This window comes from Oenanthe melanoleuca, chromosome 4, assembly GCF_029582105.1.
Source record: "Oenanthe melanoleuca isolate GR-GAL-2019-014 chromosome 4, OMel1.0, whole genome shotgun sequence".
Taxonomy (NCBI): domain Eukaryota; kingdom Metazoa; phylum Chordata; class Aves; order Passeriformes; family Muscicapidae; genus Oenanthe; species Oenanthe melanoleuca.
In genome coordinates, this window is record NC_079337.1 from 52,140,034 (window position 1) to 52,166,987 (window position 26,954).

A 26,954-nucleotide genomic window follows, 5' to 3' on the forward strand; every position below is an offset into this window, starting at 1 on the left:
GGGGCGGCCCCGGCGAGCTCTGCCCGCTGCGCGGCCCTGCCGGCGGGGCGGGGCCCGGAGCTCCGCGGAGCTCCGCGGAACCGCGTACGCCGCGCCGCCTCCGCCCGCCCCTTCCCGGCGGGAAGTGCCCGGCTCGCACAGGCCCGCTCGGAGCGCAGGGGGAGCGGCGGCGGCGCCGGCAGCGCTGCGGCCATGAACGCGGAGAACCAGGGCTGCAGCGAGCGGCTGGTGACGGCGGCCTACGTGCGCCAGGGGGCGCAGGGCCGCCGCGCGCACGAGCTGCGCCTGCGGGCGCTGCTGGAGCAGGTAACAGGGCCGCGCCTCCCGTCCCTGTGCACCGGGGCCGAGCGGGGCACAGCCCCCTGCACCGTCCGCTCTGCGGCAGAGCTGCTCCCCTTGCCCTCTGCGCACCGGGATCTGAGCAGGCAGAGGGCCCCGAGCCGCCCGCCGGCCCTGCGAGCAGCCGGGTTCGGCGGGGCAGGGTCCCCTGGGCCGGGCAGGGCAGGGCCGCGGCGGCCCCGCGCAGCCCGTGAGCGCGCAGGCGGCCGGGGCTCACGGACCGTGCCCTCGGGCACGGCGCCACCGCCCTGTCCGGCCGGGGCTCACGGACCGTGCCCTCGGGCACAGCGCCACCGCCCTGTCCGGCCGGGGCTCACGGACCGTGCCCTCGGGCACGGCGCCACCGCCCTGTCCGGCCGGGGCTCACGGACCGTGCCCTCGGGCACGGCGCCACCGCCCTGTCCGGCCGGGGCTCACGGACCGCGCCCCCTGTCCGGCCGGGGCTCGGGACGGCCGCTGCCCTCATGGCACGGACCCGACGGAGCCCCGGCGTGAAAGGCCGCGTTTGGGAGGAAAAGAAAATCACTGCCCTGGGTTGTGCATCTGCTGAGAAAGGCCCAGCGAACAGTTAAATAAATGTTTAAGAACGGTAAAATATTAACACAGTGTTACACGAGTTAATAAGTGATCCTTGTAAGGGGCCAAAACAAATATCATTCAGCTTATAAAAATCATTGTCAATGAATTAGCAATTGTCAGTGAATTAGCAGATGTTTCAGTTCTTGTGCATCCTCAGTCATGTCATCTACTGTTCCCAACTCGACTGTGATACCACACTTCAGAAACTAACTAGATTTTTTGTATTAGCTGTTTTGTTACTGGGCCATGTGAAAAAGCCTCTTCGTGGTTTTATGGGTCCCCGTCCTTTGAGAATCTTGTCCGCAATTTGCAAAGGTGGGCACAGTTGCTAATTCAGTAAAGAGCACAAGAAAGAGCATGTTTCTGGTTGCAGGTTTTAGTGTATTTTGGAAATGGTTTCCTTCCCTGTTAGATAATAACTGGAAAGGAAAATGTGTAGACTAAAACTCTTGTTTCCCTTCTGCTCATGTTTTTGGTTCTGTAATATCTGAATATCTTCCCTTTTGTGCGGTTTTCATTGTTGAGTTGTTGTAGTTATGCATCACATCTAGGGAATACATCAAATAATCTATAGTCTTTTAGGGAGTAATTAGCAGGTATACCCTGCAGTGGTTTTGTGTGTACAATAGAGAACATTTGAAGGTAAAAAATATCCTGATTGTTTTGATGTCGGGATGTGCTAATGTAATTGTATTTAATACATGAAAAAAATAATTATTTAACTTTTCTCTGAATACCAGTTCATAACATTAGGCAGTATAAAAGAGAATAGTGAAAATTCAAGCTGCTGTTTAGCCTGAGATAGAAGGGTAACAATAATCAAACAAGTTGCATAAAGTTTTGTTAATTTTTCATTTCCAAGTTTTGTATTTTATTATTATTAAGGGGAAATGTCCTGAAGATGGATGGGATGAAAGCACCATTGAATTGTTTCTTCATGAACTTGCTATAATGGATAGCAATAACTTCCTGGGCAACTGTGGTGTTGGTGAGAGGGAAGGAAGAGTGGTGTCAGGACTTGTTGCCCGAAGGCATTACAGGTACCAATTTTTGACTATTTTAATTATTCAGGTTTATTATTAATGCTTTCTAATGGCATATTTTATTGTGGTTTTGTTTATCTAAGACCTTGATAGACCTTGTTTATCTAAGACCTTTTATTATTTTGAGAAAAGTAATATAATGCAATAATTGAATTGGTATAACTTTCTCTATTAAATTTACATTAATAACTCATTAGAAAGTCTTAAATGAAGCAAAAATGTTTTGTCAGGATTGTGTCCTGTATGCTGAATTTGTAGAAGCTGAAGTTGTTGAGTTGTCCTCTACAAGGGAAGCAGAGATCTTACTGTTTTGAAATAATTTATACCTTACATGCCTTTTGAACAAGGTGCAGGTTTTAATCTGTATATTTTTAAAAACTCCTGTACATTGTAGTTGCACAATATTGAACATGGACAGTGAACAGCTGTTTGTATTCTATTATATTTGTTAATAGCTTTATAATGTGATTAGTTGATAGGCCGGTGAAACCCCAGTTCACCTGTAATAGATTTTATATGAAGTTAGGAGATCTCTAAAGACTAAAAGAGCTTTTATTAGCTTATAGCCCTTCTCTCGCTTACTTAATGGGTTTGTTGGATGCTATAATTTTTAGAGACTCTGTTAATTTCCTTGTGAATTTACTTTTTCAAATGTGTGTGTTGAGTTCTATGCTGAGTACCTTGCCATGATGTTTTATTCAACAGGAGTGAAACAAAGTGAAAGTTCCAGGATGTTTCTCCTTGAAACATAAACACAAAAACATATTAGAGGATAGAAATTTTGTAAGCTTTACCATATGGGGGTTGTGTTACTTAGGCTTGATGGCTTTCATAAGCCCTGCGGTACCATGAAAAATGCATGGTGAAACCCAATTATAGATCAGTTTGGCTTTTATAGTTTTGTGTACAGCTCTCTAGACTAGGATATGCATGGTAGGGGAGGATACCTGAGGGCGTTCTGCTTTTAGACAGTGCTAGAGAAAGCATGCCTGGCCTCTGGCCAGAGGGAGCCTGGACTGGTGTTCACTACTGTTCCAATGCAGCTCTGTCACCTGGCTTCTCACTTCTCCTGAGTGTCAGCAATAGCAAGGTGTCCTTCCCTCCACTTCTTTCTGCACTAACTTTTACAGGTGACTTTGGGAGTGATGGAGGTAGCAGGAGATGGTTTTCAAGCTGTCTCTCTTTTAGCTTAATAGAGGGTCAGTCTTAGGGAGGATTACTTCTTAGGAAGCAGTTATATATGTGCACAAGATAAAAAGTACTGATATGAGACATCTATTTAGAACATAGCAGGAATGAGTGAAGAAAATATTTTAGGTAGAGTGAGGATTACATGTAAGTTTCAATTAATTATCAAGTATTTATTGATTTTAACTTAGAACTTCAAACACGAAAATAAATTTGTAAAACCATGCCCCAAGAAGTTCTGAATGTCATACACTCATTGGACTGTGTTTTATTCTGTTGCCAAGACAAAAATGGAATTAAAGCCATAAGTAAGTGTATACTGTTACTAGCTTACTTGAGCAGCTGCTGCATTTCAGCCATGGGTAAAGTTAGTTATGTAAGCTTGTATTTTATAAATTACTTCAGGATCCTCCACTCCTGAACTAAATAATGTTCAATATTTATAAATGCAGTTTATAACCATAATTTATAAACAGAATGCAGAGAGACATAGTATTCCATGATGAATAACATTGCATAGCGAAATGATAGATGAAGATGTGTAAGATGGGCAAAGCAATACATGTACATATAGATATATATGGCTTTGTATATATTATTTCCTTGTCTTATGGAGATGAAGCATTTGTCAAGGGAGTATCTATAATATTACTATGCCTGTGCTACACTACACCATAGACAACTCATTTTTGTTTTCTTTAGTTGTGTGTCTGAACATGTCAGCATTTATAATGCTCTTTTAACAAACATCAAGAAGTGCTGAGGTGCACTTAAAAGGAAACTTGGCAGATTATAAAGGTATTGCTCCATGGATCTTCTGAAAGTTTTTGCTTGCATGCTGAAGCATTGTTAAACTACTGTTTAAAAAAACAAACAAAACAACCCAAATTTCATACAAATATGTGTAGTTTGTTAAAATGGAATTGATTGTGGCAGATATTGATGTTGCATTGGGTGCAAAGTTTTCTGCAATTATTTATCAAATTAACTTCAGTCAGCAACAGTTATGGTTTGCAACATGAAAAAATTTGATGTGTGTTTTCAACTTCTTTTGTTTAGATTGATCCATGGAATTGGAAGGTCAGGTGATATTTCTGCAGTACAGCCTAAAGCTGCAGGTTCAAGCCTTTTGAACAAACTCACTAATTCAGTAGTTCTGGATGTTATAAAACTGGCTGGTAGGTGTAAATTTGAAAAATCTAATTTCTTTGTGAATTGTGAATTTGTTTGTGTAATGTGATTCTTCACATTAATTTCTGACTTGCTTTTTTTGTGCAGGTGTCCGGACAGTGGCCAGTTGCTTTGTGGTTCCTATGGCAACAGGCATGAGTCTAACTCTGTGTTTTTTAACTTTGAGGCACAAGAGACCAAAGGCAAAGTACATTATCTGGCCACGTATAGACCAGAAATCTTGCTTTAAATCAATGATAACTGCAGGTAAGAAGGAAACTGATTGATGACACAGTGTGTGTTCTTCCAACAGATATGAAACTTCCATCTATCACAGTGATCAATTTATATTGTTGTAGTAAGATACAAAAGTAGTTCTGCTTTATTTATGCACTCCTGATTTCCAACATGTGATTAAAACATGCATGCAGTCTTCCTAATGCCTTGCAAAATGCAGGTGTGTGCAGTGGTACAGAAGTGTATAAAAGAGTTAAGTGAGAACACAATACTAAGGAAGTTACAGTTCACCCTCAGAATAAGGTGCCTAATTTGCTGTCTTTAGAATTATGTAAAAACTAAAGCTCATGGTTCAAATCTCTCTCTCAAATTTATGCATAAAACCTGTGTCCTAGGAATTGTGGTCGGAAGGTGACAGTCTGTCTGTCTGATTTGCACAGTCTTTTCTGTTAGGATCTGTTAAAACAATAGTAGCATGAAGTGTTTTTTCAAGTGTATACTGCAACTAAACCCCTCAATTAGTCAGAGACTTGTTGAGTTACATTCAGTTCTCGCTTTTTTTGGTCAGGTTTTGAGCCTGTGGTGATAGAAAATGTGTTAGAAGGTGATGAGCTAAGGACAGACCTCGAAGCAGCGGAGGCCAAAATCAAGGCTCTTGGTGCTGAAAATATTCTTTGTGTGCATTCTACAACATCCTGCTTTGCTCCAAGGGTACCTGATAGGTAAACAGTCTTTGTAAGAAGTGTGTTATTTGTTTGTTACTGTTAAAACAAATAAACATTCTCCTCACCCCCCAGCAACAACAACAAAATGTAACCAACACCTCCATGTTTTGACCATCCATCTTCCTAGAATTGCTTCTGCCAACAATTAGTAAAGGCTCTTAAATCCCCTTCCAGAAAAATATATTAAAAAAAGTGAGAATTACGAAGAAAGTTTTTCTTCTATTATATAAATGAGGTTAATGTTGCTCTCTTGTGGTGAAATTAATGTCACTTTGCTAGTGGTTTTCCTAAAATTTCGTGGAAGTAGTAAAAATAGACTCTAAATGACACATAATCCAGGAAATGTAGCTCCATAGCTATGCCATGTTTTAATGTTACTGTTGTCTTTTCTACTCTTCTCCTCCATGTTATTGACTCCGAAATGTGGCAAGTGAAAATATATTTTACTCTCCTCTCCTACTTTAAAAAAAACAAACAAACTCACTATTCATCATAGGTTAACCTAGTTGCTAGAGGGAAAGATGGGAGTTAAAACCATATAATTCTGTCAGAATACTATGAACATTGCTTGAAGCTGACTTGCAGATTTATTGGCTAACTTAAATCACAGCTATCAAAACTGAATTGTCTGTTTTATAGCTTGGGTAAATGAATCTTCTCCTTATCTGCTTCCTCTTTTTGACATGCTGCAATTGTTTTGTCCTCTACAACTAAGAGATGAATTATTAGGCAGTGGCACTATGTTATGATATACCACAGATATAGGAAGATTTGAACGTACTTTCTGTTTAAAAGAAACTGTCAACTATTGAAGGCCATAACCTTCATCTTACTATAGGAAGGAAAATCCTGACAGCATTTCTGGGTGCAATTTCAAATGTCTGTCTTTAAATATCTGCATTTGTAAGGTTTTATTTAGTTGTGGTGGTTGTATTTTAAAATTTTAAGTAATTTTATGGGTGCTGTACCTATGGCTTTCCTTTGAAGTACCATTTAACTCAATGGGAGTAATTCTTTAGGTGTATAAACTCCCTTTCTCAGTATTCTACCTGCTTGTGCTTTAAGGTGTTTCTAAAACTGCTGTATTTAAGAGAACCAAAGGGAAAGTGTCCTTTTCAGTTGGTTTATGGATTTAGCAGAATTCTGTATCTTTTTACTTTCAGTAGTAGTAAAAAAGAACAGAGCTTTCTTTTCATGAACTTTAACAAATAGGAGAGAAAGAAAGGAAGAATAAACTGGGAAATATTTCTCTATTTGTGGCTAGTAAGAATTTCAGTAGCCAATTTACATTAATACTTTATTTTTGTGACATAATTAGTAGCACTTTCAATGCTGCATTCTAGGCCTTGGAAGCAGGTGCAGCTACATACAGGTGCTGTGCATTGTTTGCTTCCCTTGCATGCCAACACATTCTCTTCAAACTGTAGCATTTTTGTTCTGTATTGCAAAATGGATCTAATTGTTCAATAGAATATTTTTAGGAAAAAAATACTTTTCTCTTTTCAATACTTCCAGAAGATAGGTGATTGCTCCTTTAATTTTCAGAAGGTGAGAAAGGTGAACATACATAGCTGTGCACCCTAGTGTGTTTCTAGTTTGGTGAAATTCTCTGCCTGAACTTGAAGCCCATAAGAAGGAAACTATGTTCCTTTGAGTCTCTCTAGAAGGTGAGGAATGCATCTGATTAAGAACCAGCAGATCAAAAGGCAAAAGCTTTGCCCTGCATATTGTTATGTTTCCTCAAGCAGCTGGGGTCCCTTGATCTGTTCACTCTGGAGGAGATTGAAGGGAAACATTGCAGTTACGACTTCTTTATGAAGGCAAGAGGAGGGGCAGGCACTGATCTCTGCTCTGTGGTGAGCAGTGACAGGAACTGAGGGAATGGCCTGAAGTTCTGTCAGGGGAGGTTTAGGTTGGATATTAGGAAAAGGTTCCTCACCCAAAGGGAGGTTGGGCAGTGGAACAGGCTCCCCAGGGAGGTGTCCACAGCACTGGCCTGGCAGAGTTCAGGAAGTGTTTGGACAATGCTCTCAGGCACAGGCTGTGACTCTTGGGGCTGTCCTGTGCAGGGCCAGGAGGTGGCCTTGATGATCCTTGTGCGTCGCTTCCAGCTCAGAATATTTTGTCATTCTGTGTTGATAAATGTGAAAAATTTATTGGAAATGCAGCTCCTGACAAATATCTTGACTGTAGAAGATCAATATGTACTTTATATTACTGGTGTTTCCTAATCTTAAAGTACTTTTGATTTTTTTATATTTTTTTTAGGATAATATAGAGATGATAATTTCCTAAGGATTTATGTTTGGAAAATTAAATATGATGCAGCAGAATTTTGCATTACAGAACAACACTAGACAATGTAGTAGAAATAGAATGCAAAGGAATGTCACCTCTTGGAAAATGTTTTCATACTCTGACACATTTTGTATGTGTGTCAGTAAATTACAGTGAGAGGCTATACAGAAGGAGAGTAAGAATGCATTGGAAGTAGAGTTTCCTGATTTTTTTTTTTTTTTTTAAGGTAATATTGCCTTTATCATCACTTTAAATTATTTTATATTGCCTAATTTTTTCAAATATGTTCTATTTCTAAAATAAATTCAAAAGTTTGGGGAAAATGAGTAATTAGAAAAAAAATATGGCATGATTGGAGTGCTTCAGAAAAGGGTACTGCATATATGTATGTTTAAAATGCGGAAGGATCTTACTTAAAATTGTCAGTGTGCTCACATAAATCTGAATTTGACTGATTAATCAATCCAAGTTGATCTCACTGTGATTTCAGAGGTTCTAAAGGCAAGTGAAGAGTAAACAGCTGAACAAATTTTCAATTAGTTGATGTCCATATTCAGACATTTTAGGGCTCTCCATTCCTTTAAAGAATTTATTTTCTCTTAATCAGTGTATCTGAAGCATACAAGTGAGATTCCAGCCAAAGGATTGAAATACTAATTCTTTGAAATAAACATGCAAAAACTTCTTGTTATAGGATGCTTTTGATTCCTAAGACACTCTTGAAACTACTACAGATTGTTTTCACATTGAATATTAGAGAAAAGAAATAAAAGTAGTGACTCACTAAATCTATGTTAGTTAATAGTAAAGGAATTTAAAAAAGAAAAAAAAACAAAAAAAAAACTTGTATCTAAAGCAGAATGGTTTGGGTTATATTAACTGATGTCCAGACAAAACTTTAAGGGAAGCAAGAAAAATCTCAGACTAGATCAACAATTTACAATATATGTAAAAGCCAATAGAATTTTCATCTTAGCGTTTATAGCTTAAGATGGTAAATACTGCCTTGAAGTACTAATCAAAAAAGTTACTTTTCTCTTTCTGACTTTGTTATAGACCTGTCAGTCTTCTAATGGTCTGACTTGTAAGATGAGCTACAGTAATCAATGCTTCTCTAAATTACGATTTTATGCTCACAGGCTGGAGGAGCTGGCTGTGATTTGTGCTAATTATGACATTCCACATATTGTCAACAATGCATATGGAGTTCAGTCTTCAAAATGTATGCATCTTATCCAGCAGGTAGGAGCTGTGTATTTCCATTAATATTTTTACAAGTATAAGTAAATCTGTGATTGTAGACAACCTAAAAAAATTTATCAGATGCTTCACAACTTTGAGAGTAATCCCATGCATGTCTGATATTTGAATAATTTTCTGGGAAAGCACAACAGACAGAAATGGAATTTAAGCATGGTAGTTAGTTCTATTATGTGATTTGTATGTAACCCTAAATTTATTTAGGTTTTGTGTATGTTCATGTGTCTTGATAATGGAAAAGTATCCTTATTAAGCTTTCTAAAAATATTTCCTAAAATTGTTGACTAAATGTGACGTAATGGATCATACCTGAATAGAAATTAAGCCTTCAACAGAATAAGTTACAGATTTTTAATTGAAGGTACAGAATTCTATAGTAACACTTGATAGAAGTTGTCACTGTTAAAATATTGTTGGCACTGAGAATGGCTGAGGAAACTGGTTTAAATTCAATGTTAAAAAAATTAATTTCTGTTGCTTAGTTTGAACAGTTTCTGCTGTTTAGTGTGTAGAGGATGTTGCTTGATATCTAAGATCAGTCATGAAACAGAGTCCTTGCATTTTCCCTTGTATTGTATATGCATTGTTCTTCAATATACTGTTTCCTGTAATTATTCAAAAGAATTGGGGGTTATATTTTAATAGGATCCAAAGGATCCTGATCTATTAGTAATTTAAAATATGCTAATCATATTTTTTTCTGATTACTAAGACCTTACTAACAGGCCACAGACCAGCTTAATGTACAATTGTGAAAGAACTTCATGTTGGCATTTCTAAATCTTGAAAGACTGAGGGAATTTATGAAGCAGAAAATGGTATATGCTTTAATTTGTAATGTACTTAGTAGATGTTTATCGTAATTAACTTGCTCAAGTTTAGTGAGAAGCTAACATGAATGAGGCTGTGGAAGTGCTGGGCTTTGCTGTGTGAAATGTTCTAATGAAAAACATTTCAGGCTATAATGCTACAAATAGAATTTTACCATGTTTGCTTCTGTGTTTTTTCTAGACTCAATAGGTTTTTTGTTCCTTGCTTATGCAAATGTATGCATTTGAGCTCTGATATTTTTTACATTTTTTTACGGAATTTATTATTTGTCCTAGAAAGTTTTCTGTTAATGAGAAAGTAGTTATTAATGAATACTTAGGAATATGTACATGCTGAGCACAGTGTGAATACAACTTGCAAGAGTACCACAGGAAAAAGCTTTTGAGACCATTCCATGTTGTGCTTTTCCTCTGGCGGTCTCCTGTCAATTGAATCAAACGGTAGCTGCTGGCATTCATGTTCCCAACAAAAAACTGACAAACTTGGACTGTTCTTCCTATGTCATGTGCATTAAGCTATCAAAACATAGAACTAACAAATGAGGCTTAGTTGGCTCTGCTTTTTTCCGTCTGTTTGCCATAGGTATTAACTCTGTTTCTACTTCTTACATTTAGTATGTAGTCCTAAAAATATATATATGTGCATGTATTTTGATATGTACTTTTCAGGTTCTTACACTGCTTACTTTTTAGTTGTACAGTTCAGTTATGTGCTATTCAAATTGAAGGTGTACTGCAGGATCTACATTTTTGCCCTTTGAAAATAGGAGTAGTTAGGTATAAGGATGTGGGGGATAGCTGCTAAAAGAAGTTACTTGAATCTTGATTTTGAAAGCAGCCTTAGAAGGAGTGCTGTAATAAGCCTGGTTTTAAATGCAGTTTTATATATGTGTTGAAAAAAGCTTTGCTAATGAAGCATTAACTTGTAGCCTTTTATTGTGAGAGTTGTAAAAACTGTTCGGGGTTGAACAGTTTTAACTGTATAATTCCCATTAAATTGTGAAGGGTTTCTTTTTGGTTGTTGCTGAAAAGGAGCTACATGTAGACTTGCAGGAACTAAAATCAGTATTTTAAATCACAGCAAAATGGGAATTTGTAAGGTACTGTGTTAGGCAGACAATGGTACTAATAGTAAGCAGTGCTAAAAGAGGTAATACTGTGATTTTTATGTTTTGATCACAAATGCAGTATCTGAGAGTTTCAGGAATTATATTTATTTTAGCTATACTTTTATATAATTATGATGCTACCATGTTTCCCCTTTTTCTAATACATGCTGTGGGTTTGTTGGGGTTTTTTTTTTTTTTTTTTTTTTTTTTTTTGTCCTTTTTGATAAAGGGTGCTCGAGTTGGCAGAATAGATGCATTTGTTCAGAGCTTGGACAAAAATTTTATGGTTCCAGTAGGTGGTGCTATCATTGCTGGCTTCAACGAATCCTTCATTCAGGAGATCAGCAAAATGTATCCAGGTAACTAGTTCATGGGCTGATTTCAGCCATATAGAATAACTGTAGAAAACTTGATTATCAGCCTTCTTTCACGTGAAATTTATTTTTGCAACTTTAATCTGTATATTGGGGTTTTTTTTTTCAGGAAGAGCATCTGCATCTCCTTCTTTAGATGTCCTCATTACACTTCTGTCTCTGGGAACCAGTGGCTACAAAAAGTTACTGAAAGAGAGAAAGGTAAGCTTCTTGGCAAGCAGTATTTTCTTGAAGTCGGCTGTTAACAAAGTCTTGTTGCAAAACTGCTTTGTGTAGTAAATCGAGTTTCTGTCTAGAAAGCCATTGAACTTATTCTGAGCTCAGAGCTCTGAATCTGGAAATTCAGTATGATGTAATTACTTCTTGTCTAAATAGTGTAAGCATGATTTTCATGATGTTGTTTCTTCAAACTGGGAGGCTGAACGGAGGGCCTGTACTATCTTGTAAGTATTCATATTTGTTGTTCCTAAATGTGACTTATATAGTAGAATTTTGTCCACAAAAATTTCAATAGAGAAGTACTATACTGTTTTGTCATGGTCACACTGCTTCCAGGACAGGAGATGGGACACTCAGAGTAACCCAGGGTCTGTGCTCCTCCTTTTTTTCCCTATTATGCTTTTGTGCTATGATAGTGCTTAATTAAATGTTTGTGTGTCAAATTCTCTGGAGAATCACAACTTCTGTTTGGGTTATAAATACTGTACATTGCCACAAAAAGAGAAAAATATTGTCATTTTAGTTATTCATCTAGACACGCAGGTGAATTTCTTCTCAGTTTTTCACAGACTGTGGGTTTTAAGTTTGGTATAATTTCGCTTGCACAAAAATCCAGTGGATGTCAGGTTGGAATTTGTATATCTTGAGTTATCCTTAATTCTGCAATTAATTTATGCCTGATTTTTTTCTCTTTATATAGTAATACAGAAGATCCTTTTTATAGAGGCTTTACATGAGGAAATGCTGTGAATTAAGTATTATTAAATTAATAATTTTAAGTTATGCATTATCGGTTTCATTATTTTATTTGAAAACTATGTTCCAGTTGTTTCTTGCTGACAGCTTGCTGCTGTCTCTGATTATGTGGCAGAGCAGAAGTTCTGGGTGCTGTGACTTTTCTCTAGCTGCTTATAGAGGCATCCATTAATTCTATACTGGAACTGAGATCCCACAGGAATAGCTAGACTGCAGAAAAGCAACCCAACTTAGCTACCCTTACAATGGCTAAAAAGTGATCTGTCCAACTAAATTGAAAACAGCTTGTGAAACATTGAAATCAGTTACCACTTTTGCCTCTACTGCAACGTTTTATTCTGGACTGTTCTATGTATTGCTGTTTATGGTTTGTGTCTTCATTAAAAGCAAATTGTATTTTTTCCCCTTCACTCTTATGTCCAAAAGAATCTCAAGTGAATTTCTTGTTTTCTACAAAGCTGATTTTGTTTTTACATTTCTACCAGTAGCAGATGTATAAAAAGCATGAGAAATATCATCCGAGTTATAAATAATTATTATTTCATAAATGACTTAATGAGTAGTTGTATACTTTGAGTCATCTAATTTTCTTGGAAGTAGAATTCTAAAGTGAATACAGTATTACATTTTTACAGGTTCAGGTCTTTTTATTTCAAATGTGAGTATACTCTATAAACACAGCCTTATATATGGCATAAATATGTTTCTTTTATTGGATTTGCTATAGAAATAGAAACATTTTTGCTTAAATCTGTTTGTTCCTGAATTGTAAAAATGCAATAGTGATAGTTTATTGCCTGTGCTCTGAGGAAGCAGAGCTATTTAGCTTCCAGGAGGAACTATTTATAGCTTGACATTGAGTACTCCTTTCTATATTGGTGCAGCTGCACCTACTCACACAAAAAAAAGTCAGCTATAAAAAACTTCAGGTATTTTTCTTTTCTTTCTCTTTTTACCTGATCCTCATTCGTGTGGGTGTTACTTCAGGTTATTTGAGCTTAGACCAGAAAGACCAGAATACTACTGAGAAGAGATTAGTCTCGTAAGAAGCAAAATAATCTGCCCAGTTTTTCTTTTATACAGATTAGCTGTTTAATACAGGAAGGGAAGAGATTATGTATTATAAGGAAGAGGAGCATGTACATGGAGCAATTTTTTTTTTTTTTTTAATTTTTTTTTTTTTTTTTTTTTTTTTTGGATAAGCTGGGAATTGTGGAGTGTGCAATTGTCCAAGAGCATGAGATTAAATGTAGTGATATGATGGAGTACTGACTTTTCAGAATTCCTTTTTATATGTTTGTGATAGTTAGAACAGTGGTTTTCTGATCTCACTAGGTGATTCTAGGTTCTTTTGCAATGTAGATAACAGCTGATCCATAGTCAAATTTGTTAATATCTTTGCTTTTAAAGAACTTTGTGTAAAAGTTGTGTTTTTGTATCAGCTTTTGATGCCTCAGTACAGGTTTTGTTATGTCCTATATTCTACATTCCTAGGTCATAAAAGTTGCCATTATGAGATATGTATGTGCATGTCTAAACCAGGCCACGTGCAGTAAATATAGTTGTTGCACTGTGTAATGGCATAAACAACAGGCTTAATTGTCATCTCAAATTTCATGAAGAGCAAGAACCCTACATTCAGGGTTTAAATTCAGAACCCTACAGGCCAGGTTTAATACCTGCTATTATCTAATATGGTCCTTGTAATCCACTTAACTAATTATACCAGTGTTATTGAAGAGGTGATGGCTTTATTTTGTTTACAGCATTTATGGATTTCCTCGTTGGATTTAACAATCAGCGTAATTCTCATTTTCTTAAATGCATTTCCATGTTACTGTGGGAGGTGATACAGCTTTTTATATTGGTATCCATCTGTCTGCTTACTTTCTGAGAGTAAAACTGGAGTTATTTTTATGTCCTTATGGAGTATGTATCTAAAATATTTAAAATCATACCGAGCGGGAGGAAATTGATTGGGTTTTACAATTCGGCATAATACTGGGTTTATGTTTCATGAGTTATCATTGATGTAGTTCTGATTGGAATAAATTATTTGTACAGTTCAGTGTGAATTTGTATTGCTGCTCTACTTATGATGGAAGAAAAGGAGAGCCATTTAATGAGGAATATTAAAAATGTAAAATAATCAGCTATTCTCAAAGCAAGATAGGCATTTGTTACTACTCTTTATTTTCTAGTCAGCTTGTTGCACTGTAGTATGTCAAATATGAGAATATTTCAGGATTTGCCTCATGCAGAGTATATGTAGCCATATTCAAACTTCAGAGTAGCTGGGTGCAAATTAGTTTGAATGCACTCCATACTTAGAGCCTGTGCTGGAGAAGTGTTGGTCATAGAGCCTGAATTTAAGGTCTCCCAAGTGCTGAAGAGAGGATGAATTGATTGCTGTTGTTAAGAAAGACCCTTCAAAAAAAGTGAATGTTAGTGTTACCAAATCAGATTAACAAGGTTTACTTGGCACTTTCTCTGAGATTACACATAGTTTAGATACAGATAATATAATGATTTAATGTTTCTGTAATTGATTTGGTATTTTTAAATTTTTCTGGTATAAATCCATAACAAAATTCCTGCAATGCAAGCCTATCTGCCTAGGAGGGTGTATGGTATACGCAGGTGTCACACATGTATAGTATAGTTTGCCATGTCTTTGGCTGTGTCTCAAGAAGCTGAGCCTCCCCCTGGGCTCTCCATGCTCACACTGCAGCTCCTCTGCTGGGTGGTGTGGTGCACCAAGCGCTCCGGTCAGATCTCAGGTCAGAAGCAGCTGCTCCTTCTGAGACATGAAGCAGGAGAGGCTGTGGTGGTGCATTGCAAAGCAGCTGCTGCTGCAAAGAAAGATGGGACCAGATCAGTCTCAGGCAAGCATAGGAGAGCTGGTAGTCTGTGTCTAGGGTGGAGAGGCTGTAAAATGACTCTTGCACAGTGTACTGTCCTGCATGATAGGCAGCTCTGTGGCTGTTCCCTGAGGACAGCTCGTCTTTTCAGATGAGAGTGACACAGGGAGCAAGGCAGAGCATTACAGACTCAGACTGTGAGCAAGCTGGGTGGTTAGAGCCAGCTAAGATAGTTTCAGCCCTGCACAAAAACTTTTCTGGCCTTCATCAGTTGCCTCTCTGTCAGCTGGTTTGGGACTGATGGCTTATTCAGTACCCCTACCTTTTTCTCTGGAGTTACCAGCTTTCCCCTTACTTGTTCCCTCTCATTATTGTTATCATTCTTGTTTGCAACAATAACAAGAATTCTATATTGTTGTTATTCTCCTTTGCAACAACAGTGCCTATCACAGCGGAGAATCAAATGAAGAGTCACCCATTCTAGTGTAGGTTGTATTAAAAATAATTTTATAGTGTAAATATAGTATGATTGAAATATTTTTAATTATTGTTACAACTCCTTTTAAAGTTACTTTTGTATATGTATGTGAAAGTAGACTGTTTCATCCAAACAATTGAGTGATTTGGCCTATTTGATGTAGAAAGTGTTGTTGATTTGTTCTTTGTTTTTTTTAAGGTGTTTTGTTGGCTTATATGCTCAAAGCACCAGAAGTGAAAGACATTTCCACATGGTTTAGCATTCATTTGTCTAGCCTAATGAAGTTTTGTGATAAGTTTCTAAGGTAAAAGAGTGATTTAAATAATGAAACTTAACTGGCATTTAATGCTTGCATTGTTCAGTGTAACTTTAGCATAATAGTTGGCTTCATTGGAGAAAACTTGAGTGCCTGCTATAGAAAATCTATTTCGTAGGAGCTCAATTATATATAATTGCTTAGGGTGCTTATAAATTTTCCATATAATAGAAATATTTTATAATGGAGGTCGGTTATAGATTTGACCTCACAAAAATATTGCTTTCATCCCTTTTTTCAAAAGGCAGTTAATCTATTTTGCAGCAAACTTCTGAGACTATAAAATATCTAGAGGGCTTCCAATGGAAAGATGCAAAATACAGTTGTTGATAAAAAAAGGAAAATTTGAATTTGTGTTCATGTAGCTTTAGTCAAACTGATGAAAATACATACTTGGATTTTTTTTTTTGCTATCTTTCTATTCTCCTTTGGTTTAATGAATTCCTATGTATGTAAAGACCCATCTAGTAACCTAATTTCATTGAATAGATTTAATTAAATTTAATAAATTTATGCAGCGGGTAACTTTTTATACCAATTTTCAGTAACACTTCCAGTATTCCTTTCAGCAGTCCTCTCAGTAATCCTATAAGAGATTTATCAGATAATTTCCTAGATACAGCACACAAAAATTATTAGGAAATTGGTCTTGTTCCAGTATATTTTTCTCAGTACAAATTTCACCAATAGTATCTCCAGTGTAGGCACAATTTATGTGTATTTCTACAATATCTTCGTTCAGTTTTAGAAGTAAATAGCCAGCAGAGGGAGCAAAAACAAATTTATTATTTGTATTCCAAAATAAATACTAATAAAAGGGCTAGTACATTAGTGATGCTTATTATGGAAAGTACAAATTAATAATGTGCTTATTTACATTGAGGGACCAGAGGAAAGGCAGAAATGATTGAACATTTGAAACTTAAATATTTTTCAGTTTCTGTGAGTGAACCATAAATAAACTCTGAACTGGAACCATAAAATCACTTGATATGCGAGAAATAAGAATGATTTTTCACAGATTTCAAGTTCTGATAATTAATACCTCCCACATTTTTTTGTTTTTTTCAAGTAATTCAGAAGCTTTATGGTTTTGTGGATAGTTGTATCAGTAGCTTAATTCATTTAGACAGGGTACTTTCTTTTCTCCATCTGAATTTCTTCTGTGGTATTAGGAAGGTGGGGAGCTGTGTTCATTTAGTCACTCATGAAGGGAGGCGAGGTTTCCTGCAGTGGTTCAAGAAAAGCAGCTGTAATATTCTTCTAACTTAGGTACCACAAAGCTCATTTGGTTTCATAAGACCTTGGGGAGGTTCTGTTCAAAGGCATAATTTTGATCACAAGCTATAATTTATATCTGTCAGAGTCCACAGGTCAAAGCAGGATACTTGTCTACAAACAGAGGAGGTAATCCTATTTAAAGAATGAAAAATCACTTGTCAGGTCCAGGAATTGATGAGGATGCTTAAACAGGCAGTCTCTCTGAAGCAGATAAGCAGGACAATTTTTATGGCCTGAAAGAGGAGAAGCTTGATGCTTAATATTTTTTAAAAAGGCTACCCAGTGTCTGTATGGTTTTGCTAGTTTTTATGAGAGACTAGTCATTAAAAAGAATGGAAAGAAAGCTAAAGCTTTCAATAAGAAAAATTATATTTATTCTCACTTTGTCCATAAGTGTTTTGAGGTGATATCTGAAGAGGAATATATTAAACTGAGGAAGAGCATGAGCAATTATCATAGATTACTACTGGGGAGGATATAAAATACAGATGAAGTAAGAGAAACAGCCTTTTATGTGTAGTGTGACTTTTATCTGAGCCAAGTATTTATGAATCTCAGTCTTATGACAGTTTCACAGTAAAGGTGCAATCCAATTAAGTGATAGCAGAAATTCAGATATTTCCATTCTTGCAGTCAGTTTGAACAGGAGGGGGATCCTAGGTAAAGGACAGACTGCTCAACAGAGCTGATTATTCAGGAGAGTGTATATTGTGTGATACAAAATACGGTCAAATGTGTACTTACAGCCTCTCTAAGACTGGATTTTTATTCTCGTACAGGAAAAGAAGTCTCTGCACTAGGGGGAAATGTTGTTGTGTGATACATGGTAACAAAATATACTGATTTTGGTCTGGATTGTATTAAAGGAGAGTAGACAAAGTAAGGAGCTATTTGCCAAGAGGTGGCTGTCTGTGATGGTAACAGTTCATTCTCAGTAGCTGAGGGGGCTAGGGCATGGAAGGCTGGTGAGGAGTAGGGTGGGGAGGACCTGCTGGACAGTGGGAGTCTCTTCAAGATTTTTTTATCTCCCTAGGTTTAGGGCCACAGAGAGAATGAATGACATCCCAAGCACATCTATTAGACTAGATAGAGACTTCTGTATCAGCTTGAGAGATAAGAACAGTGTTCAGGAAATGGAGCTGTTCCTTTATAGAATTATTTCAGAGAATTGTCTGATCCACTTACTTGGTACACATGAAAATAGAATCAGCTGAGCATCTGTAGGATGTAATGGGGACATAACAGTTTTGTGAAATAGGTGTTATTTTCTCTGTTTGGTAGCTAATAACAAAAATATTGCATCTTTTTTTCAGGAGATGTTTTCATATCTTTCAAGTGAACTGAAGAAGCTGGCAGATAACCACAATGAGAGACTGTTAGACACACCACATAATCCCATTTCCTTAGGTAATTGTTGGGGTTTTAACTTTTAAAAAAATCTAATATACTGTGGATTCATAGTGCACTTTAACATTCCATTCCTATTTATTAAACATCACTGAATTGAATAACAATTCAATAAGGTTGCTGATAAGGTAATCTACTATAAAAGTAGTATAGTAACATAGACCCATTATTTTGCTTCTGTCCAACATATTCATTTGAGAGAAATGAATCTGAGGCTGAAGATGTTAGCATGTAGTAATGCTTCATAAAAAGTAGATTTAAAAATAAACTATGGTGTAATTACTCATCATCTTAGTGTTGTAAAAGAAATTACGGAGTTCCTACAAGGTATTTGTTCTAACCAAAAATTCTGCTGAACACCAAAAGATTACTGCCCACCTGTGCAGAATCTGCATACAGTCTAACCAAGGAAGTAATCTATGACAGCTTCTGAAAAAATTAAAAATTATTATATGTGGTGTTCCTTTTTTGGTTTTTTTATGTGAACACAAATATTTGACTAGATTCTTGCTGTTGGAAAGCAACTTGTCATTTGTGATGGGTCTTTGAAGAAAAAGCAGCTTTTGTAGCAGTTTTAACCTGACCTTATCTTACTTTAGCCATGTCACTGAAGAATCTAGATGAAACTAATGATGCTGCTGTTACCCAGCTTGGATCTATGCTTTTCACAAGACAAGTTTCTGGAGCAAGGTAAGGGATCCTGTTCATTGAAAAAATTGGGGGAGTAGAGGGATGTATTAGCATATATTGTACGAAATCCTGTGAAGTGTTTTACACCAATTGTGTCATGATTACAGAAGGCAGTCTGATAATAACAAGAGTAATCATCCTTCTTCATCATTTTTATAGAGTAGTAATGTCTCCCTGCCCGAGTTAGCAGTGAGGCTTTCTATGTCTACTTTGGTAGCCTAACTAGGTAATCTATGCCCATTTAATTTAGTGCCATTATTCCCTAGTATCCCTTGATTTAATTTAGTTTCCAGATGTTGTCTGATCTTACAGTTTAGAGGTAAGCTACAATGGAAGATCTTTGTTTATTGCAGCACAAATGTGGTTATGCTGGATGTCCAGGTAATAAGCTTTTAATATCCTACGTAGCTTTTTGTCAAATGGAAAAAAATTCTGTTTTCTGGAACTAATTGTGTAAAAAAAAAAATAAATTAAAAATTAAGAATCTATAGCCTGAGCCAGTTTGAGCTGAATTTATTCTTAGAGATACTGTTACAATGAAATGCAACCCAAATAATTTTTAATGATTTTTGTTTAAACCTTTTAGAAGAAGAGAATTATTTAAAATTTGTTTTGGCAGCATTCCTTAATCTGAATATTACTGCTGCCATGCTAACTTCTGCCATAGACTTAATGTTATTTTTTTGTAGCAGAGCAGAATGTTTCCACGTCAGAAGGTATGCTTCATTAGCTTGGATTATTCCACTTCCTGCACAGATGAATGACCGTAAATCTATATGTACTGTGGTTAGATGCTCTTTTTAATTTGCCTGTCCTAACCTTGACTGGTCTTGTAATTTTAACCATATTTGGCTAGAATTGTTCAAGAGTTTAAATTTTTGAAGTTAAAACTCTACAATTTTTTGCCTGATATGAAGGTTTCAGATTTTCTCTTTTGTTACGTAAGTAATTCTTTTGTAGTATATACTGTTTGACCTGGCATTCAACATATTTTAAATTATGCTGGTGCTGAGCATCAGTGGAAGGAATAGTAACTCCCTGCTTCAGTAGGAATTTGTGTAATTGTGTTCAACCTAGGGTACCATATAAAATGTCAAGGCATCTTTTAACTAATTCATGATTTTGTTTGTTTGTTTCAGAGTTGTTCCCTGTGGGTCTGTACAAACTGTGAATAACTACACTTTTAAAGGCTTTATGTCACATGCAAATGACTATCCTTGTGCTTACCTCAATGCTGCCTCAGCAATTGGAATTAAAAAGCAAGATGTTGATGTATTCCTAAAAAGACTTGACAAGTGTTTGAAGACTTTTAGAAAAGAAGCAAAGCAAGAAAAAAGTATAAATGAAATAAGTGATGCTAACACAGCCACAGAACAACTCGAAGACTAGAAGACACAGATTTAGTAACACAGGAAGATAAGGTTTTGTCAGAAGTATGTCAGCTTTGTATTGGGTTAGGACTGTGCATCTGCAGTGCAGAAATCTGTTCTTGATCTTATATTCTTCTTACTGAAAACAGTAATAAAAATTTGGGTGGAATTCAGCTTTGAAAAAGTAGGTTATACTTTCTCCAAGAACAAAGGACCAGACTCAAGTTTTTTGCAATATATGAAATGCACTTAATATCTGCCAAAGTACAGCTTTATGTTCACAAATACCTAGAATTTGCCTTTCAATATATTTTGGCTATTTGGACCAGTTTTTACTAAATCACTGTGTGTTTATTCACATCTTTTGTTTAACAATATTGTCTGTGATGGTGACTGAATTCCCTTCTAGATATAGACCATCCAAGCAGCACATCTCTGCTCTCAAAAAATACTTTGTTTTTCCTCAATGAATGTGTCACTTGTAATTTCTTTTCAAAGATTTATGCAAATGTTGGTATAGCACTTACTAATAGTGTTCAAACTGCATGAGTAAATGACAGAGTTGGAATAGTAATGTTTTTCAGGTGTTCTCACCTGTCATGAGTTACCTAGAACCAGTCAGCTCCAGTGACAAAGAAGAACCTAGAGTACCTCATATCCTGTCAGTACTCAGCTCTTGAAAACATTTGCATAGTTCAGCAGCCCAATGGAGCTTTAATACTGTCAGGAAGTGGTACAGTCATTGAGAGTTTTGGCTTTGTTTTATTTCTTTTTCTTCTCATTTGATAGGGTAACAGTTCAAAAACTCACTGAAAAGGAGGAATGTCATGTAGGACTAATGCATCAGTTTTAAGAGCCAATAAGACCTGAGAGTATTTCGGTATTTTTAGTCTGTTGTTGAAATTTATATACTTCCCTTTTTATAGTGTCTCTTGCCATTGGCACTGTTGCTTCTGTGGATCTGTGCAGTTGCTGATTTGAATTCATTAAGCAAACAATAGATTCAAAGTATGTTCCTCAAACAAAGGTTCCATATCACTGGAGTGACAGTGCTGCAAGTTGCAAAATGTGTAGCTATTCTTATATATTGTACATAGCTTCTATGTAATTTAGTGTTCAAAGTAAGCATAATGTTCAAAAACATTTTCTTTGTCTGTAATGTGGTGTTGTTCACTAGTAATGTTGTTCATTAATGAGTTCTAAATGTCAGGAAATGTTTTAGTCACTTTATTGGGTGGGATCTGAGACATGTACCCTTCAGAGTCCTCTGTAAATCACGTAATCAAAATAGTTGTGCTTTTGAGAGATTCTGTCCAGCACATTCAAATGATGTTAGGGGATGCTAGTATGTGGGAGTTAATAATGTGCTAATCATCATGAAAGTGCTCTCAGTTGATGAGGTCCATTGTATCTTCAGCTTGAGTTGAACTGCTGCTTGCACACTGTTATTGCTGGAGTTACATGTTAGATTGATTCAAGTTTGTGCAGGTACAGCTCCCCAGACTGCAATCACCATTGTTGTTTGCTGTACAAACACATCCTAGGAGACACTCAGGTAACTTGGCCACTGAACCCTTGTGGCTGTAAGGAGATGGAAATAGCTTCTCTTTTCTTTCTCTCTTTCTTCTACCCTCCCTGCTTCCCCCTCTCCCCCCTTTTTTTTTTTTTCTTTTTCTTTAATGAGAGCATGCTGTACCTTAGTTTTTCCAGTCTGTAAGATTTGCACAAACTTTGGAGCCACATCTCTACAGCTCGCTGCCTCAATATTCTGTATATTGGAGCAGCCAGTGAAAACCACTAGGCCTTAGTGATACCTTTCTTCCTGGTTTTTGGTATTAGTATAAATTATTAATTTAGATGACCTGTTATAGAATGTGAATGTTAGCACTATCACTACAAGAGTTTAGGGAGATGTGTGATAGCAGCTAAAATAAGCATTTTGATGAGTAGTATCCTGATTTTGAATAAAGAAAACAGCAGTTGCCTCTGAGAGGAAGACATTTCTGTCTTTTTTGGTCTCATAATAAATTGTCTGCTGAAAGTAATTCAGTCAGTTCTAGCACAGGTATTGAACTGCTTCCTCGATTAGTGTTTTTTTTCTGTCTTTGAAATGTATCCCATTTGCAATCAAAGCTGAAAATTTCAACAAAGCTCTAAACAAGAGTTCATAGGCCTAAGTAGTTTTTGATTTTTACTTCTTAAACCTTTTTGATTAAAAAGATAAGGGGATGACTTTAATTGAAAACAAATATAAAATTTAATTTGTGTCATTTAAGTTCACAGATCTTAGTGAAGCCACCTGAAGTGAGAAAATCTAAAATATTTTGAGAAATGTGTCTCACCACAATGTGTAAGCTCTTGAACTAAGTATTCATGTTATATTGCTTTGTTAAGCTTTTGTACCAGTTTTCAGTTTTGTTTGCTTGCTTTACCCCCATAAATGTCTTCAGTTTTAATTAATCATAGAGACATTAGAGACAGAACCATACTATAATGTCACATAAATGTAAGGAAATTTTAAGTAATTCAAATGGCAACATCCTTCCAAGTAAATGGAGGAGACATGGTTCTTTACAGCATATTTGAAACAGGAGGTTCAGTTGAGGATAAAGTATTTTTCAAGTAAGAGTATAAATTTCTTATTCTCTATTCAATAATGTCTATAATAAAGTAGTGAAATAACACTGAAGCATGTACCCATGAGCAGAGGTTTCATTTCCGTTGTATAACAGTTACAGGGAGATTTCATGGCTATGGCAGCTCTCACCCACTAATAAAAGCAGTGCTGTGAGAGATGGCAGTGGCACAGGCATATATCAAACTGCAGTGTAAAACAAATAATGAACACATTAGCAGTATTTGCCTTCTATGAAGATCTTTCCAAGATTGAACAGTGAAGTAGAAAAGCTTAATTTGCAGCACTTTTTCTAATCTCTGTGTACACATATCACTGAAGACTTTCACATGGCTCAAAAGTCTGTAAGAGCCAACTTGCCTCCTGCTTCTACATTATGAGGGAGACATCTGGGAAGGCTGTCTGGGCTTCAGAACATAGGGTTCACAGAGCAGGAATCCTTAGCAGAAACACCAGGGAGAGATGCCTATTTAGTAGGGCTGTCTCACAGCTACTATTTATGTGGGTACCTTTCTCCATCATCTTCTAGGTCACAGCTTGTGGTTAGGGTGCATGGGTAGGCAGAGACTGCTCAGCTTGCTGCAATCTGAATCATCAAAGTGACTTCCCCTCCCTTACAGGGCCTGCAACTGTTATGTGAGGTGCTTTTCTTTTCCTCTGATGTTGCATCTTAGACTATCTGGATCTATACAGGTGGAAGAAATGAGGGAGCAGATGGCTGTGCCTTATAAAAATAGCACTGGGATAATATAGTGCAAGTGAACTGACACTGAATGACCCATCTCACAGGCCCACTCTTAGTTTACTTTTTTTTTTTTTTTTTTTTGTAGTATCTGAGTTAATCAACAAAACAAAGGACTTGGAGCAATACTATTGCCTATTTGTGCTTTGTTCGTAACAATTGCCTAAGATACAAAGCAAATAAAATCTACCAGATGCAGCAAATTCTCTTGAGCCTAAGAAAGCAAAATTGTAATGTTGCAAATGTAAATGCTGGCATTGCAGCTTAATACACATATAAACCGAGCAATCTATATTGTGTGATCATCATTTTTTAAGAAAGGCTGGAGCCCAGAGACTAGCAAATGTTCTCATCTGCAGTGTATCAGCAGTTCTCAGTCTTCAGCTGCTGTACAGATAATAATTCTAATTGAAGAATCATTACATGGATCCATATGTGAATGATAGATGGGCTACAGCTTTTGTTCATGATACTTTAAAGACTGAGTTGCTGCTTTTACTTTTATAAGGGGAGATTAGATTGCCTTTTCCTCCCCCCTGCTTTTGTTTTTAATGCAACATTTTAATCACCCTGGTCTGACAGAATTTGGAATCTGAAGGGAAAACAATTTCTATAGCTGACAATTTATTTAAACAATAGCTATTTAAACCCTTGAATTGGTTACAAAGTGACACTCCATGGAGAACCTTTGTTTAAATGTTTTTAATTCTGAAACTAGTGCTTGAAAAATGGTGTTCCATGTGCTCTGTAATAATTGTTTTTCATATATTATACTTTTTTTCTCCTCAAAGATAACAGCATACACTTTAGTGCAGTTTAATAATCCTTTTTAAAAACCGTAGTTAAAAAGGCATTTGCTCCATCACTCATCAAGCATCTGTTGTATCAAAGAACTGGTAATATATTTATCTTAATGGATAAGCTTCAGTGTTCTGAACCAAGCTCAGTTTAACTGGACCAAGCTTTCAATACTCCTTTGGGCATCCTAAAGTCAAGTTCATAATCTAATTAAGATGGGTGTGATAATTATATCTACTGCTGAATAGGAGTCTTTCATCAAACCATATTTCAACTAAATTCAAAGCTGATCCAGTTCAGAAGCTGAATTAATTTCTTAACGTGGATGGTGAAATTTAATTTGCCTTTAGATCTTGTATTCCAATCCAGGCTGAGTCAGTTATAGCAGAACTATAACTGTTTGATTTTTAACACAATGTGAATAGAAGGAATACAGCTGTTTGAGCTGGGTGCTACCTTTCCTATTACTCAAAGGGCTGCAAACGTTGGGCTACTGTCTTACACCTGCTGCTGTTTGGAGGGTGGTGTTGGTCATTTACACACATGATGACAGCAGTAGAGGTGTGTTTGTTGTTGATATTTTTCTAGACATCCCAAGTAGGAATACACCACGTAGGAATTCAAGATGAACTCATAGCATTTTTACTAATCTGTTTTCTCCAAAAACTCTTTCTGAGGCAAATTTCTTGTGATTGAAGTGTGCCAGAGGAGCACATGGCCAGAATACAGGGAAAAGGAGCAACACCTCCAACATTTTTGAAGCTTTCTACATTGGTTATATGAGTTTGGCTCTTGTGACATATAAAGCTCATATTGCTATGGAAACTCATGTAAAGAATGTTTGCAGCCATTCTTGTCCCTTAACTATTTCAGAGGCATTCTGTAGGCACTGGGGCAGGTGCCCTGCTGCAGCATTGCAGCTGGTAGTTCACAGGTGCAGCCCTGAACTCTGGCTGCAGGAGAATTCGGTGCCCAGTAAGGGAAAGCATTGCTGCTTTGCTTTGATGTTGGGCTGTCAAGCACATGTGAAGTAGAACTAGTTTGCATACACAGCTACTGTTTAGGAGTTAAACCTGCAACTTTCTGGAGTCTGAGGAGCTGCAGAAGGGAAAAGAGCTTAGTTTGATCTGCAATATGTCAAATTGAGAAATGTAGCTGTTGAGGGAAATTATGTCTGTTATTTTCTATAGAAATGTGTTTTTAAAAAATTGTAACGTACTGTATTATCTATCTTGATTAAATACAAGTCTGCTTGTTATTCTCATTGTCTTCTGGCTTCTGATTCTATACTGCATCTATTTCAATAGTGGTAGAGGAATTGCAAATAGCTTAGTGGGTGGAGAGGCTTGGGATACAGTAAAGACACATTTTTAAATGGAAGATGAGAAAAGTGTCTAGGAAGTTCATAAAAATAGAAATAGCCTGAAATGCTTGCTGTGCAGCTGAGGAGGTGTTGAGTCTCCTGAAGGATGAGAGTAAAGTCTTGGCCTCCTGCACAGTCCAAACACCAGAGAATACTGTCAAAATGTAGCTCTCATTTCATCACACTGGTAGCCTACTCTCTAATACTATCCATTTCCAGTTCTGTGTTCTGCCCTCACCCTACTGAGTAATTTTGGGTGTGTTGTGTTTTTTTTAGACTCTGTTTTACTAATGCACCAGAAAAAGGGTGGGAAGGGAGGAAGGATGCCTTCCAGTGAATTGCCATCCCCACTGATGCAGAACCTCCTATGTGAGGAGTCAGCTGGAGCACACAACGGCAGCAGGTGCAAGTGCACATGCCACTAGCTTTTTTTGTTAGGGGGTTTGTAATCAGTAAATGGATTTGAATCTAAATTTTTTTAATAATGTTTTAACTGGTGTCATTAAAACTCATGCTCATATCCCATGCAGATGGCACAAACTGTCACGCTCTAGTTTTCCCTTTGGTTTGGTTTCTAAAAATTTCAGCTGAATGTTAAATCTGTGTCTAAATCTGCTAAAGGATAGTGCTTCAAGTTTCAGAAAATATGCACTCCATGTTGCAGTGCATGTTTTTGTTGGGCCCCACAGAGTTCATTTTCCATCTCTGGAGTCATGCTTAGGAATTCCAGCCTCATTAATCCAAGGCCTCTTGAAGGGAGATATTTCTCAGTGACTTGGTGTCACTGAGAAAGGGGAGGTCTTTGTGGGCTCTTCACAGTCTTGTGCTGGCTTCACCCAGTGACTTCTGGATCCACATGCTCATTTACAAGTAAATAGCTTTCCAT

General features: G+C 37.1%; 1 protein-coding gene across 1 annotated transcript; it reads left to right on the forward strand.

The window, feature by feature from the left end:
- SEPSECS (Sep (O-phosphoserine) tRNA:Sec (selenocysteine) tRNA synthase) lies at nucleotides 1-25,973 on the forward strand. The gene is made up of 11 exons (XM_056489366.1): nucleotides 1-306; nucleotides 1,804-1,958; nucleotides 4,209-4,327; nucleotides 4,428-4,586; nucleotides 5,125-5,278; nucleotides 8,719-8,821; nucleotides 11,008-11,137; nucleotides 11,262-11,353; nucleotides 18,377-18,470; nucleotides 19,070-19,160; nucleotides 20,300-25,973. The coding sequence occupies exons 1-11, from the start codon at nucleotides 193-195 to the stop codon at nucleotides 20,547-20,549; spliced, it is 1,461 nt and encodes a 486-aa protein (XP_056345341.1). The 5' UTR covers nucleotides 1-192; the 3' UTR covers nucleotides 20,550-25,973.
- The last annotated feature ends 981 nt before the right edge of the window (nucleotides 25,974-26,954 follow it).

Coding starts and splice junctions, on each gene's coding strand:
- SEPSECS (XM_056489366.1), top strand. CDS start 193: ATGAACGCGGAGAACCAGGGCTGCAGCGAGCGGCTGGTGACGGCGGCC. Junction 307..1,803: donor TGCGGGCGCTGCTGGAGCAG/GTAACAGGGCCG, acceptor ATTATTATTAAG/GGGAAATGTCCTGAAGATGG. Junction 18,471..19,069: donor ACATAATCCCATTTCCTTAG/GTAATTGTTGGG, acceptor ATCTTACTTTAG/CCATGTCACTGAAGAATCTA.